This window comes from Coffea arabica, chromosome 9c (genome assembly GCF_036785885.1).
Source record: "Coffea arabica cultivar ET-39 chromosome 9c, Coffea Arabica ET-39 HiFi, whole genome shotgun sequence".
In the NCBI taxonomy this organism is placed as follows: Eukaryota; Viridiplantae; Streptophyta; class Magnoliopsida; order Gentianales; family Rubiaceae; genus Coffea; species Coffea arabica.
In genome coordinates, this window is record NC_092326.1 from 39,520,415 (window position 1) to 39,535,813 (window position 15,399).

The 15,399-nt window shown below is 36.1% G+C and overlaps 3 protein-coding genes across 3 annotated transcripts; 2 read left to right on the plus strand and 1 right to left on the minus strand.

The window, feature by feature from the left end:
• Positions 1-1,427: 1,427 nt before the first annotated feature.
• LOC113696462 (splicing factor U2AF-associated protein 2) lies at positions 1,428-8,542 on the plus strand. The gene is made up of 14 exons (XM_072064949.1): positions 1,428-1,667; positions 2,020-2,133; positions 2,343-2,477; positions 2,557-2,753; positions 2,995-3,183; positions 3,456-3,548; positions 3,710-3,748; positions 4,032-4,121; positions 4,199-4,301; positions 4,498-4,578; positions 5,080-5,156; positions 5,548-5,628; positions 6,902-6,993; positions 8,086-8,542. The coding sequence occupies exons 1-14, from the start codon at positions 1,649-1,651 to the stop codon at positions 8,207-8,209; spliced, it is 1,434 nt and encodes a 477-aa protein (XP_071921050.1). The 5' UTR covers positions 1,428-1,648; the 3' UTR covers positions 8,210-8,542.
• A 1,272-nt stretch (positions 8,543-9,814) lies between these two features.
• On the plus strand, positions 9,815-10,586 carry LOC140014283 (uncharacterized). The gene has a single exon (XM_072064834.1). It carries the CDS (start codon positions 9,928-9,930, stop codon positions 10,501-10,503), a length of 576 nt encoding a protein of 191 aa, XP_071920935.1. The 5' UTR covers positions 9,815-9,927; the 3' UTR covers positions 10,504-10,586.
• A 629-nt stretch (positions 10,587-11,215) lies between these two features.
• LOC140014282 (stearoyl-[acyl-carrier-protein] 9-desaturase, chloroplastic-like) lies at positions 11,216-15,182 on the minus strand. The gene is made up of 3 exons (XM_072064833.1): positions 14,877-15,182; positions 12,442-12,946; positions 11,216-12,135 (listed from the first exon to the last, which is right to left on the minus strand). Exons 1-3 carry the CDS (start codon positions 15,002-15,004, stop codon positions 11,572-11,574), a joined length of 1,197 nt encoding a protein of 398 aa, XP_071920934.1. The 5' UTR covers positions 15,005-15,182; the 3' UTR covers positions 11,216-11,571.
• Between the last annotated feature and the right edge of the window lie 217 nt (positions 15,183-15,399).

A 15,399-nucleotide genomic window follows, 5' to 3' on the forward strand; every position in this document is an offset into this window, starting at 1 on the left:
CTTTGTCCCCCCAAACTTTGAACGATTACCCATTTCAGTCCCTAAACTTAAAAATGAGACACTTAAGTACCTAAACTTATAAATACCTCCCACTTAAGGAAAATTGTTAACAAATCCTGAATGCCGTTGGTGGTCGAAGTGTCCCATGTTATAAGGGTTTAGGGATTTAAGTGTCCCATTTTGTAAGTTTAGAAATTTAAGTGGGAGGTATTTATAAGTTCAGGGATTTAAGTGTTCCATTTTGAAGTTTAGGGACTGAAGTGGGTAATCGTCTAAAGTTTTGAGGGACAAAGTGAAATTAACCCTATTACTTATTATAGACTAGTTGCTTAGGAACTTTCATGAACCCGAAAAAAAAAATAATGAAGCAAAAGAAATGTTTGCATTAAGGTTTTAGGTTAAATTTATTTTTTACGTTTTCTACTAGCACATTTATTAGTCAAATTTTTAATTCATATACATTAAATCATTGTAATGCATTTTTCTATAAAAAAAATTCCAAAAAAAGAACAATCTAATAAAGGAGTTTTGGCTTTTGGAAACAATTTTTGAAAAGGCTATTGAAAAAAAAATAACATTTTTTTATTTTTCCAGAAAAGCGCAAATCAAAAGGGTCCTCTCTTTGGACCAAAATGAAATTTATGAAGAATATATATATATATTTATATATATATATATATATATATGAAAGTAATTATTTTAATCAGAGTTCCTACGTGACATGTCTAATTAAAGAGAATTAATGGATTATGGATCACTTAGATTTTACCTATATTGAATCCTATCTAGATTATATTATATGCATAAAAATTCTCTCTAATTTTAAAATAAGTTTAAAAAATAACTAATCTTATCTTAATAATTTCTACTTTCTATCCTGTTATTATATAAAACTATAGTAAAACCATTTTCAAATCACAATTATTGAAATATTATATGTCCCATAAATTACTTCTTTTAATTATCATATCGTTGATTAGTATTCAAATTGTTCATCATCTCTTCTATTAATTTTGAATCACCTTAGTGTAAAAAAGAGAATTAATTGTTACACAGACAGATTTACCAATATTATTGAAAACTGAATATTTATTAATGAAGAAAAAATGAATTGCAGATCCTTTCTACTTAATTAAATATATAGTTCTAGATTTATGGCCATTATAAAAATTTAATAATGTTTATAAAAAAGAATATCTACTAAGTTTTTAATATGAAGTATATTATTTGGTGTATACTATCATATTATAGTGAGAGTATATGAACAAAATTTTAAAAATTAGTAAATAATTAAATATTTAGAATATATTAAAATTTTAAAATTAATATGAATGAATATGTACCATTGTTATTAATTTTTGTATTTAAATTATTCATATTTATGGGAAAAATTTCTTGTATATAACGATGACAAATGAACAGTTGGGCCCATAATGCCACGCTCTGACGGATATACATGCATACTTCTTGATGCTTCGTGCCGGGGCATTTAATTGACACCCGACCCGCATAAGACCCGTTTCAAGAACTGAGCTATCAGACCACCGCCGTTTGTGTAGTCCTATGAATTGAGCAGGAAAGACTACGGTAGATTGCAGAAAGGAAAACATTTTCGCCCCTTGAGGTAGGAAGAGAACCCACAGGCCCTATGGATTCATCGCGTCCAGGTTCCAAACTCTCTTCTGTCTTTTGCTTTTTAGAACTATGGCTCTGTATGGATTTGGAATTTTTTTTCAAAAACTGTTTCTGTGCGTTCAATTTCATTGATATCTACCCCTGTTGTGGTTTCAACTCTTTAGTGTGTTCAAACTCTTAGGTCTTTAGGTTGTTTTCCTGGTTTTTGTGTCTGAAATACATGAGCATGTGTGCATTATTTAACATTTGATGATTTTGTATATTGTCTATAGATAGTATCTGATGAAGAAATGTGGTATTAGTATTCATCTTTTGTAGAATCCCTTTTATATGCTGGAAGTTTTGTTGCTGAGTAACGAGTTGGTTCAATTGGGTCAATTCCAGATGGAGAAAACAATGGCCTCACCAGCCTCACAACCTCTGCTACTGATGTGGCTTGGTTTGTTCTTGGCCCCGACCAACAACCCATAGGCCCTTATAGTTCTTCTGAATTGCGAGGTGAGTCTTCTTTTTTAGGGATGCATTTTGTTTTTTTCTTTAATTGTGTATTCGTTCGTTCTCAGCTCAGCTGCCCTTTTGTTTCCATCTTATTTTATTGAATTTCAGTTGTACGTACAAGTAATCAATAGGCTTGGTATTGGAGCAAATTGGTTCATCTGTATGATATTGAACCAATTACTTAAGCTTGTTTAATGTCGCCTGGACAGAGCATTACTCCAGCGGGTATCTTTCAGACGCTACGCTTGTGTGGTTCCAAGGGGCAACAAACTGGCAGCCAGTGTCCTCCGTCCCTGGATTGTTGACTGATCTACCTGTGCAAAATGCTCAAATTCAGTTGGCTGGTAAATGAAATGTTATAACAGGGTTTAGGGATTAGATGTCTCGTGTTTGATTTTAATTCGTGAGTTTGTATATTTGCAGTACCCAAGACATCCAATGAGGAGGATGAGTTTGAAAAATGGCAAAGGGAGGTGCGAGAGGCTGAAGCAGAAGCAGAGAGAGCAGTAACTATCGAGCCTGAAAAGCCTTCAACACCACCAGAGGGTGAGGAGGAATTTACTGATGATGATGGCACTTTGTACAAGTGGGATAGGACGCTTAGAGCTTGGGTCCCTCAGGTAGGTTGATCTTATTTGCAATCATATATTGCTTATTCCTCTTATTGCAAGTTGTTAATTTTGGGATGGCATTCTTCCCCCATATCACTATCTTATTAGGGTCATGAATCATTTTCTTGGTCAAGTCCCTGTTTTTTAGCTTCGCATTTGAGTCTGTTCATTGGTTATTAGCACAAATTGGCACTTTATCTTTGCATTTTTTTTATGCCATTTTATTTTAATTTTTTTATCTTTGTTACAGGAAGACAATTCTGAAAATACTGCCAATTATGGTGTAGATGATATGATTTTTGTTAAAGAAGAGGAAGTTTTCCCAACTATTAAAGCTGATGATTTCCCTGTAGAGGAAGAAATCAAGGGTACCAGTGATACTGTGGAAGCAAACCCTAATGGCAAGAGAAAGTTGCCTGAGAAAACCGCTGAGAAAAAGGTTTTTCCCCTTTATCTCTCTCTCTCTCTCTATGTTCCTTTAGATTTGGTATTGGCTTCTACCTGGCAACTTTAAAGTTAAACATTTAGGGGTGGTTTATAATTTTCTACCATTTTGTTGACATAACTACTTCAGATGTTACTTGTTAGTGATGCTAGTGTCATATCTATAATGAATACGTCTCATTTGGCGTTTTATTTGATTATTATGCTGTGATATTGAAGATGCACTTTTCTGTGGCAACATATTAAGTTTAGTATATGCATTTGCAGGAAGCAAATAAGCCTCCTGACAGTTGGTTTGAGTTGAAAGTTAATACACATGTTTACGTAACTGGGTTGCCAGATGATGTTACTGTTGATGAGGTTAGTGAGTAATGTTGTTTCTTTTGGTTTCTCGCATTTCTAGTGAATTGATAAAAAGAACATTCAGCATTTCAATATGCCTTTTATTGGTTTGGAACCTTTCAATGTTTTAGCAGCTTATATTTCCTCTGTGGATGTGGCCAACATGAAATCTTGTGCAGGTTGTAGAAGTATTCTCGAAATGTGGAATCATAAAGGAGGTGAGACCTCTCTGCATTGTCTTAATCATCCTCAGATGCAGTAAAATACATCTTTTTTCTTTCAACCTTGTGCCTTAAGCTGCATCTGTGTGAGTTTTTAAGGCAATGGCTACTAAGCTATCCAGCTATTTATAGGATAATTATTAAATTTTGTTGCTTTGTATAGATATCTATTAAGTTGCTTATGATACTTTGTCATAGCTATCTTGTCTTGTGGTGCTTAGATACTTGAGATGCTTCATGTAACTTTTCTTTGACAAGTTCCTATGGTTCTGACGTATAGGATCCTGAAATGAAGAAGCCTCGTGTAAAGATCTATGTTGACAAAGAAAGTGGTAGGCAAAAGGGGGATGCACTCGTGACCTTTTTAAAGGTACTGTTGGAATTTGTATCACTGAATTCTGCATCCTTTTAGCTGTGGATCTTACGTTCTTTTTGCTGTGCATTCAGGAGCCTTCAGTAGATCTGGCAATCCAAATTTTGGATGGTACACCTTTCCGGGCTGGTGGCAAAATTCCTATGTCTGTTACAAAAGCTAAGTTCGAGCAGAAAGGTAATACATAATATATCTGGATGACAAGTTTCCTCCCAACAACAGTTCTTCATACATTGGATTTCCATTCATCGTACTGTTCAATTAGCATAGATACATCAAACAATAAACTTTATTGCTTAATGGTGGATGCTGGATTGTGCTAGATTTACGTGTCTTATCATGCTGATTTGACAACCCTTTGTTGATTTTACAGGGGAGACATTCTTACCGAAGAAAGTGGATAAGAGAAAGAAGAAAAAGCTACAGCACCTTGAACGGAAAATGCTTGGCTGGGGTAGAGTTTTTCTTTCACATTTTTACTTTCTTATGGACATATTTGGGAAACAGAAAATTATAACTTGGTGCTCTTTCTCCAAATAATTTTTCCTTTTAGTTTTGGGGGTTCTTTTTTTTCCCCCTTTTTCTTTTGCACCGGGGAGGGGGGAAGGGGGGGAGGATAAGTTTGCTATTGCATTCTTTAGGCTCTTTCACTTATCACTTGCTTTAAGCTCGCAATCAGAATTTGTAAAGACCCTGAATATAGGATTTGTAATCAAAGTGAATTGTGTTACCCAAGGAACTAACAAAAAGGAAAAGTAAAGAATCATGAATTTATATGTAGCACTTCGAGTCAATTCTAACATGACTGCGCCAAATATTATGGAAATTGCTGTTACATTATTTCTGCACATTAACTTTATGTAACATGCTTCTCTTTTTCGCCTGCTGCATCATTGATTATCTTGATGCCACTTTTATGTTCTTGGATTTGTTTTTTATTTGTTTTTGTTGCTAGGTGGTCTAGATGATGCCAAGTTGTTGATTCCAGCTACAGTAATTCTGCGGTATATGTTCACCCCAGATGAAATCAGGGTACTGCTAAGAGCATATCTTCTCCTCATCGTTTTATTATATACCGTTGCTGAATACTTCAATTGGCAGTCATTATTTGATAATTGTTGGATATTACCTAATTTATATTTATAGGGAGAACTAAAATGTTTGCTCAGAATCATGGACATTTCCAATTAGGTTAATTATTATACCAAAAAAAGGAGACATTTTACTGTTTAAAGCTTTTCTGGGCTATTTATAACGTTTTAATATTTGGATGAGAATTTAACCTTGCCCTCGTTGGTGGGTCTAATCACAGTTGAAGCTACTTCATTTGTGCTTCTCTGATTGCAGTTTTTATCAGTTGCTATATTAAATTATCTTTTGGGTCTGTAATCTGCTTTAAGTTGCAAATTCCTGTTTTTGATAGGCTGATGAGAACTTACGTTCTGAATTGGAGGAAGATGTTAGAGATGAGTGTACAAAGCTTGGTCCGTTGGAGTCAGTAAAGGTATCTGTTATGGTTCCGGCCAAGTGTCAATGACCTGCTTGATTATGTTCTTGTCAGCCTACAAGTTGTGCATTTGTTTTCCTCAGTGTGTGTGTTTTGATGATGCAGGATGTTATGTACTTTCTGCCTTGCTAAAGTTTTACTGAACTTGTAATCTTAACTTTTAGTAGATTAACATTATCACTCTAAACATCTTTAGTAATGGTACTTTTTCTTCTTTCTATGCTTTTTAAGGCTAGAAAAATATCTTTAGGGATTATTATATGCGAGTTAAATTCACCTGTTGCTCCTATCTTGTATTAAACTCTTTAATACATTGCATGATGTTGTGGATTGTTGTACGCATGGATCTAAGGAAATGAGTTTTCTTTTGAGGCCTAGTGTTTACTCTTATATTCCAGTCATGAATGGCTGATATTTGTTATCTTGATAAAACAAGTTGTTTGTAAGATGATAAATGTACTGTTTGGTTCTTTTGCCCATTGATGAGGTGCATGATTATGGGCTGAGTTCGTTTTTCCATCACTTTAGAGATGCTAGTGAATAGTGATATGCAAACAGGGTCAGAAGTATCCTAGTGTTGAACGAGTTTCTCATTTGAGTTGCTTTAATTGAATGAATGAATAGTGTGACAAATTGGGTGATCATATTTCCATCTGTGAGAAATGTTGATTTTCAGGAGGTTTTGAAAGCAAAATGATACATTTTGAAGTCATTAAAGACTTATAATGGGGGTCCAATAAGACTATCTTTGCATATATTTGGCAAAAATATTCAACTTCCTGCTAGTGTCAACCATTGGTTTCAGCAACAACATGCCAATAACATGGTACATGGATGTCATTCTAGAGGGCGACTCCACTTCTGTAAGTAATGTCATTTTGGTGTTGGATGCTCCAACAGCATACTTCTCCCAAAATGAAGAGCACTTGGAGCACTTTTTGTGTGTTGGTATAAGGGAACCTTCACCTCTGTTTTATTGAGACAGGGAAAAACCAGGCTCAATCAGGATAAAAGACAATTTGAGGTTGTATGTGTTCAAAGTGAAATGTCATGGTCATGGACAGCTCAAAAGATTAGGGATTATATTTGTGATTTCCCTTTTTGTTTTCTCTTGGTTTGCTAATTGTATGTGGTCAGTAATCTTGTCTTTTCCTATCTCTTATTTTTGCCAGAAAAGTTTGTTTCTTTAGAACTTCTGCTTTGATTCTCTGAGACTGCTATTAGATGTGCGGATAGACATTGCTCATGTTTTTTCGTTTTCTGTTTGTAGGTGTGTGAGAATCACCCTCAGGGTGTTATTTTAGTCAAATTTAAGGACAGAAAGGATGCTCTGAAGTGCATTGAGTTGATGAATGGACGATGGTAATGTTTCTGTGCTTGAAAATTTTCAAGTTATTTTTTCATCATTAAGTTTGCTGTTATAATAAACCTAATTATAGTAGTAAAAGGTTATAACAGCCGAAGTAATGCATAGTAAGCATGTGTAATCTTTAGATCTGGGAGCTGATGCTACAGTATTCATTCAATCAAGAACATTAACCTCTTAAGTTGCATGTTTTTTATTTTCTTGAAAAGAACAGAGCACATGTAAGATATTTTGTTTGTACGCAAGACCTGATAAATTATGATAGCATTTCTAAGTCATCTTCATTGCTTTTTTTTTTCGCCACCCTGTGAATCAAGTTTGCCTTATTTCTACTTTCCTTTGTTCTGTGTCTTCTGGTCTCCTTCTGCTTAAGATTCTATGTTAAATACCTTATTCACATTTTTGCACCAAAGAAAAGGAAAAGGAAAAGGAAGTCCACTATTGCTGCAGTATAGTTTTTGAGTTGTCGTAGGGTGAATTTTAAGCAAAAAGTACCTGCATTTTTAGATATTCCTTTTTGTGATAAATGAAATGTCCGTATTGGTGATATTGAACATAAAGACTATGTGACCATGAGCCCTGACGTTAACATTCCGTTGAGAATAGCTGCCATGTGGTGATGTGGGTAACAAAAGTTGTAGCAGCTTTCCCGAACGAGATTTAGGAAGGGGTGCAGGAAAAACCCTTTGTTTGGTGCAATAAGTTCCTTACTTGAGCTAAGTACAGTTCTGTAGTCAAGACGGAAAATGGTGGTGAATTAAGCATTTTGGGGGTTTGCAAAAGATACGGGGGAAGGGACTTTGATTTTGTTTATTTACTGCTAATCTGATTTTTTTGTGAACCATAATACGTTGCTCACACTTAGTAGACGCTTTCTGTGCTATGGATTCTTGTACGGGTTTTTGGCTTGATTCACCTGGAAAATGGAGTGAACTTCTAGAGCACTTTTACTTGCATAGCTATTCTGTTTTGCAATGCATGATCGAACAACTTGGAAATATGTTAGTTGTGGTAGAATGTCCATTCTTGGGGAGAAGGAATTTTTTTTTGTTTTCAGTCTGTTATTCTGATGGTGGGTTTCCTTTCAGGTTTGGTAAGAGACAGATACATGCTAGTGAGGATGATGGATCTGTTAACCATGCTTTGGTACGGGATTTGGAAGCAGAAGCTGATAGGTTGGAGCAGTTTGGAGCTGAACTAGAAACTGATTGAGGTGTCTTTTATTCTCGTGTACTGCCTCAATGCAACAGTGATTAACCTCTTTGTAGAATCCAGAAAAAGGAGCTTGTACATGATCATGACGAACTTCTTCTAGTGCAAACAAGTAGAATCTAATGCTGGTTTTTATCCTTGTATCAATGCTACAGAGTGGTTTTGCAGGCAGTGACTGTCTTGCACATTCATTACGGTTTCTTTGTATGTTGAGAAAAGGTTTTCTGATATTTGTCGAGAAACTGGGAATCTGATGTACTGTTTTCCACTCGGACTACAAGGATAGTTACTGTTGATATTGAGAGATATATTTATGGCTTATTCTCTTGACTCTGCCCTTGCTGTCTAGTTTTGGACCCTTACAGTGATTTTTCTTCTAGCTTTTTCTACTTGCAGTTTTGAAATAATGAATTTTATGAAGGAAAATTACTAATCGCCTCCGTATGGTTTTATCTATTGCCACAGAACCTTCCTAAAGTTTTCAAATATCCACTTCACCCTCCTGTAGCAGAAAATAGATAATAATGTAATGTTATTAGTTAAAATATCAGTAGTGTCATTAATTAAATGTTAAATTAAAAGATGATTTAATCACCTTGTACAAAATCATAGGGGAGTTGCACGGATAAATGCAAAAATTACAAGAGGATAAAGTGGATATTTATGCAAATTAATAGGAAGGGGGGTTAAGTGGGCATTATAATTTCACTACACGCATTTTTAAACCTCATTTGGTCTATTGACGTAATTGATTATGTATTCAGTATATTTTCTATTTTACATAAAATTATACGAGTTATGTGATTATTTTGAAACGTTAGAGAAGTCATCTGACATTATGTAAAATTATAGGGGGTCATATGTAATTTAATGACATAGAGGAAGAGTAATGGCAATAGATAGCAAAAAAGACCCGGAATCACCATATTTGAAACTAATCGTGAGCAATTAATCACTATCTTTTGCTTAATAAGTAGGGAGATTCTACGGTCCTTTTGAATATCATATTTTCAAGTGACATTCATCGTTGAATAGTAAAAGAAGTGTTATTGACCCTTAGATTAAACATTGTTAAAGTATTTAAAATTAAACTATTTTCTTTAGTGAGTGATAAAAGTTGAGGGAATGGTATTCAAAAAAGACCATAGAATTTTCCCAATAAGTAAGTCTATAATGTAGAAGAAAAAAAATGTATTTAGCACATATTGATAGGTCAAATTCTGAATGAAATTGTTAACGTAGTATATCCCATATAATAATAAAACTCTTGCTCCCCAAAACTTTATACTTGGATATACATCATCTTTTAGATGTCTAAATGTATAATTTGCTTTTGATGAAGGGCAAATAACAAATATAACCAAACACTGAAAAGAGTATCAAAGGAAAAAGGGGAAAAGAAAGAAAAGAGAGAGAGAGTAAGAAATGAAACTATGAAAGACGGAAGAGGACATAGTAACACGGCAACGGTAACAAATGAACCGTTCCATCTATTCTTTTCTATACTTCTCACAATTCACAACGGTCATATTTGAAAACATAGCCGTTGCAGCCTTTTCTCTCACTATATCTACTTCATATTCTTCAGCTCCACCCTCTCCAGAACAGACTTCATTTGCATTGAATCCAACATCATTTGCCTAATTTCCAAAATCCCATATCCCTGAGTCTCGCGAATCTCATAAGAAGAAGACGACCAATTGCAGAAAAATATACAAATGGGCTTTTCAATCAGCAACAGTTCATCCAATGAGTCCCATTCCCAACACCATACTCTCAAAGTTTTCCTTTTCTGCAACTACATCTTAATAGGTGCAGCCTCCAGTTGCACTTTCCTAACTCTCTCTCTTAGACTAATCCCATCTCTCTGCGGATTCTTCTTGATTCTCCTCCACATCTTGACTATAGCAGGGGCGATTTCCGGCTGTGCAGCGGCTTCCTCTGGTGCAGGAAAATGGTATGGAACTCACATGGTTTCTACAGTCTTAACCGCAATCTTCCAAGGCTCTGTTTCAGTTCTTATCTTCACGAGAACCAGCGATTTTCTTGGGAATTTGAAGTCCTACGTGAGGGAAGATGATGCTGCCTTGATACTTAAACTGAGTGGGGGACTGTGCGTTGCGATTTTCTGCCTAGAGTGGGTGGTTCTAACACTTGCATTTTTCTTGAAGTATTTCGTTTACGCAGATGGTGATAGTAACGGTGGTGCTAGTGGAACAAATGGGATGAGGAGAAGTGCTAAGGTTCAAGATCAGGAGGATTTGAAGGATTGGCCATGGCCATTCCAGGTCTAACCAGTTGGAAAATCATATGTTGGAGAGATGTAAAACTTTGTTGCTTGATGCAGTTAATGAATTGATTCTTTTATTGGTTTTCAGGGGATTGAATAATTTTATGAGATTTAGTTGCAAATGATTGCACTATGCTACTACAAGATATATCTACTACACATGATTCTGCATTTCTACACTGTGTGCGTACCCCCATTGTGAAGGGAATGTTGCAATTCTGCAACTTTTTGATTGGTTTTTTGTGTGTCTCATTATTGAGAAATATATATGTATGTTTGGATTTTCTCAAGTCAATGTTTGTTTGTCCTTCACTTTATTCTTTAACACTGTAGAACAGCAACCAAACAACAAACCAGAAAAAGTACTAAAGCGAATAAGGAAGGGGACAATATCTATAATTCTCCAAAATTACATTATACTTGTTTGTTTTTATGGGCTTTGAGTAAAAACACCTTTCAGGAACAAGTTTTCTTTAGGGTCCTCCAACCTTGTCAGCTCTAGTGCTCTAGGAAATTAAGAACCGAAAATATACACATTGATGACTGCTGATGAATATATTGATTAGCAGCAGCATATTGAACTTAAAATATCAATTTAAGTTCATGGCTGGCTGCATTTACCTATTAATTGCTGCTACAAGAGCAGGAGGGTCTTCCCAACCAGAAGCTCAGATTGATTCAGTCTAAAACAAGCCATGAGTAGTAGTAGTCCGCACTGTTCAAAGTTCCTGAATCACATTAAAGACTCTCCCCGGCCGGACCTCTCAAGTCTTCAAAGAGCCAAGGTAAAAGACATGCCCAATTAATTATTTTTGTAACACAGCTCCGATATAAAGCCAAGCGTATGTACAAGGTTCCCACATACTCATTTTAGCTAACAAATCATCTCTTGACAGGAAACAGAAAGACTATTTAACTTGGTTACTACATGCAATCCTGCAACTATTTCTAATACTCAATACTCCCAAACAGACACTGGTGGGGGAAAAAGGAAAGCAAATACTGGATGCTAATACAATAACCTTCCCTTCTTTAGTGCTCCTCAGAAAATAGATCTTTTCATGCTGGGCTTTTAAAGCATGATTTCTTTACCAAAAACCCAGCTAAAGGGAACAGATGATGATGCCTGCTTCGCCCTTGCCTGGGCTCTCTCCTCCAATTTTCTAAACCTTGGTGCCAGCCCGCATACATAATCTTGAGCTTTACGCCCCTCACTGGAAAGGCCTGTCAATTTCTCCACTTTCCATCTTTCAACCAGAAACTCCAAAATATCTGCATAGTCCTTGGCAGTGTAGACTCCAAGGCGCTGTGCTACAGCAGAGAAGTGTTCAAAGAGGTTGTCATCCCTGCCATCATACATCAGGTGTGCAGGCATTGAGATTTTTTTCCTCATCATGTCTGCTAGGGCCACCATAGTGCCATCTGGGTCAATCTCAAATAGCTTCTCAACGATCTTGGTATATGCAGTTTCATGGCGCTTCTCATCTGCAGCAATTGTCCCACATATTTGTGCCAGTTTCAGGTCGCCGAATTCCTTGGCAAGCCTGGCAGTGTTCCCATGGGAAATGAAAGTTGCCCGCTCCTGGAACGAGGTGTAAATGAAACCAAGATAGGGGTTGTTTTCTGTGCGAGGGTCCTAAATTCAAAGATGGGATACAACGGTCAATAGAGTATTCAACTATAAAAGAGCACCACACATAGAATACTGAGTACATGACAACATAACCAAAGCTATATACATCAATGCAATTAAAGAAGCAGCAGGGCCATCACATCATTCAGTATAAGCATATGCCTGTACTAAACTGGAACAAAATGCATGCCTCAAACCCTACAGAGGCTTGCATTGGAGCTCCAATAGGGAGTTAGTCTCCATACTCCATAGTTGTAATGAGTGTAGAAATGCAAAAGTAATGCAAAAGTAAAACAAGCAAGATCTTACCATCCCAGAACCCATCAGGTACTGGATAGTCTTTTCAATTTGCTTCATATCCACCCTTCCAGAAAGAAAGAGATATTTGTTGAGAAGGTCGCCATGCCTATTCTCTTCAGCAGTCCATGCCCTAGTCCAAACTGCCCAAGAAGTAGGACTGGCACCAGTTTCATCTCGAACTCCATCAAGAGTGTTAAGCATAGTCTGGTAAGTTGGAAGTGCTTCCTCGGTAATCATATCTCCAACCAACACGATGAAGTAGTCATCAGGAATTTCCTTGGATCTTTCCCTCAGTTCCTTTACCTGTTCCTCAAATCCTTCAGAGGCAGGGTCTGGGAGAAAATCACTGGGCTGCCATGATTTCTCAACATCCTTTAGTAGCACCAAAATGTTCTTCTCAGCCCAACCATCCAGAGATTTGAAAATCTCGCGCTTTTCTGGTGGCATTGAATGAGTCACTTGAACATGCACCTCTCTTGGTGGGGTGAAAGGCTTCTTCACAGTCTTAACATCCCTATATCCAAATGGCATTTGAGTATAAAGCATTCTTTTACAAAACTTAAACCATAGAAGCAACAAAACTTAAACGAAATCAAGCAAAAAAAATCTCCATTCTTTCCAGCCTTGAAAGATCAGATATAAACTGTACATAGAACTCAATAACTGGTTGAGAGTTCAGAAAGCGAAAATGAAGCAGAAAGTCTGAATCTTGGGATGGAGAGATGGGAAGATGATGCAGGGTAACAAGAAGCATCACTCAATTGGCAAGCTTTTACACAGGTATACGATCTTTAGAAGGCCAATAATAGTGTACTCCAAACCAACATCACAGATACAGGTCAAATATACCGCTTGCAGAAAACTAGGAGCCAGTAACGACCAAGTTGCAAGTTTCAAGGATAACCCAAATATCTTTTGTCGGTATTATTCTTAATTTTATCTTCGTGGGACCAACAAGATGTTTAGCAAAAAAAAAAAAAAAAAAGTTGTAAGCAGAAAACCGACAAGAAAAATATTAAAAGTTTCGTTAGTTTCAGTCAGAGAAGAAACAGGACAATGTAGACCAACAACCATAACAGATACAAGCATAAACTAAAAGTCAGAGCTACATTTAGAAAAATCATCAAGTTAGGAACCCTGCAATGAAGAAACAACAAACAAGTGAAAATCATTGCTATAACCCTAAAATACATCAAAAAAAAGTGACAGAATGATAACATAAAGATTATATAATCGCAACAGCAAAGATTATATACCAGGCACAAATGGAAGGCCCAAACCAAATGAGAGCAAGAAAAACAACCATTAATCAGAATAACACAAAATTGATAACTTAAATCTCATATGAAAATAATACAAGTACAAGAATTACTTCACTTTGAATTTTCTCTCAGAAGCTAGTACCTTTACATGAGGACCACCACTGCAGAGACTGAGTTAAGAATTACTTCATTTTGCAACTCAAAGGAGCTAGTGGGGTTATATTTTCAGGACCACTGTTTCAAGTATTGACAAGGACTAACGTTTTGTTGTGAATAACACGAAAACATATGTTTAGAAAAGAACAAAAACTTCAAAGACTGCATGGTCAAACCTAATTTTGATTCACTAATCGTACAACTAAGGTTGGATCAACATTCATAGCATTGAAATACATAATTTGTATTAGCACCTTCCTGAAGAAATCTATTGACATAGAGACCAGCACAGACAACACATGCAGATTTGAAAAATATAAATAGACATTGAATTAAACTAATACGGATAAATAAATTAATTGAAACAAGAGAAAGCGAAAAAAATTATTAAAAAAATCTGACAAAGATAGAGGGGCAACCATGCATGCATTGGTACAAGTTGAATACATACACCAACGGAGACATGAAAATACACAAAATAAATTTAAAAAAAAAAAAAAAACAAATGGGAGAGAGAGGTCTTCGAGGTTTCAATCAGATTGTGAAGTAATTAGACAAAATCAAATACAAGACGTTTAAAACGGGTTGCTATACAAGCCCAGATGGAAAAATATGATAAAGATTCATTTTTGAATCTTGATCATCAACCATTTCATGTTACTCAACCAAAAAAAAAATGGTCGCACGCGTAATATTTATTTTGGTCAAGAAAGCTCGGATAAAATCAGTTGGGGGATGTTTGAAACTGATTTAAAGACAAACCCAAGTCAAAAAATTATCATAAAAAACCGTTCTTGAATCTTGATCATCACCCCTTTTAGCTTATTCAACCAATAATGCTGGCTCAGAGATACACACCGTTATAGAAATTTTAATTGAAATCATACATATCAGAGTAAATCCATTCAAGAAACAAGGCTAAAAAACCATTTCTTGATTAAAAAGACAGCATTTGCGTTTTGCAAGAAAAGGAAAAAAAAAAAAAAGAGAGAAGAAGTGAAAGAGAAAAACGGATGAGCGACTCACAGAGAAGAAGGGGAATGAAGAGTGGACGCCATGACAACTCTGTTATGAGATCTGCTGGGGCGAGACCCATTTGTGAATGCAGACACCTTGCCGGTTGGGAAGCTCACAGCATTGAGTTTCAATGCCATATCAGACTAGTTTCGATAACTCCTATGTCGATGCTTTCTTTCTCTGACTGAAATAGGAAACGGTTTGTGTTTGTAAGAACGAGTGCTTTATGGAAGGCTTATAGCAGTTGGAATTGGTGAAAGAGAGGCAGAATTGACAAAGAAAACAAAAGGCTGAGTGGAATAGAATGGAGGGGGCAAGAGAAAGGAAGTGATGAGTGATTAGTATTTAAGTGAGGAGGAGTAATTGTGATGGTTTAGATCGTTGGGAAGGAGAGACGGACGGACAGCACGTAAATGGAGAAAACAGGGGGCTGAAACAGGGCAAGTGTTCTATGTTAAGAGAGATAAACAGCGTGCTCTCAAGAGTTAATTGAGTCAATAACGCTGTTGGTTTGGGAATTACCGACAAAAAT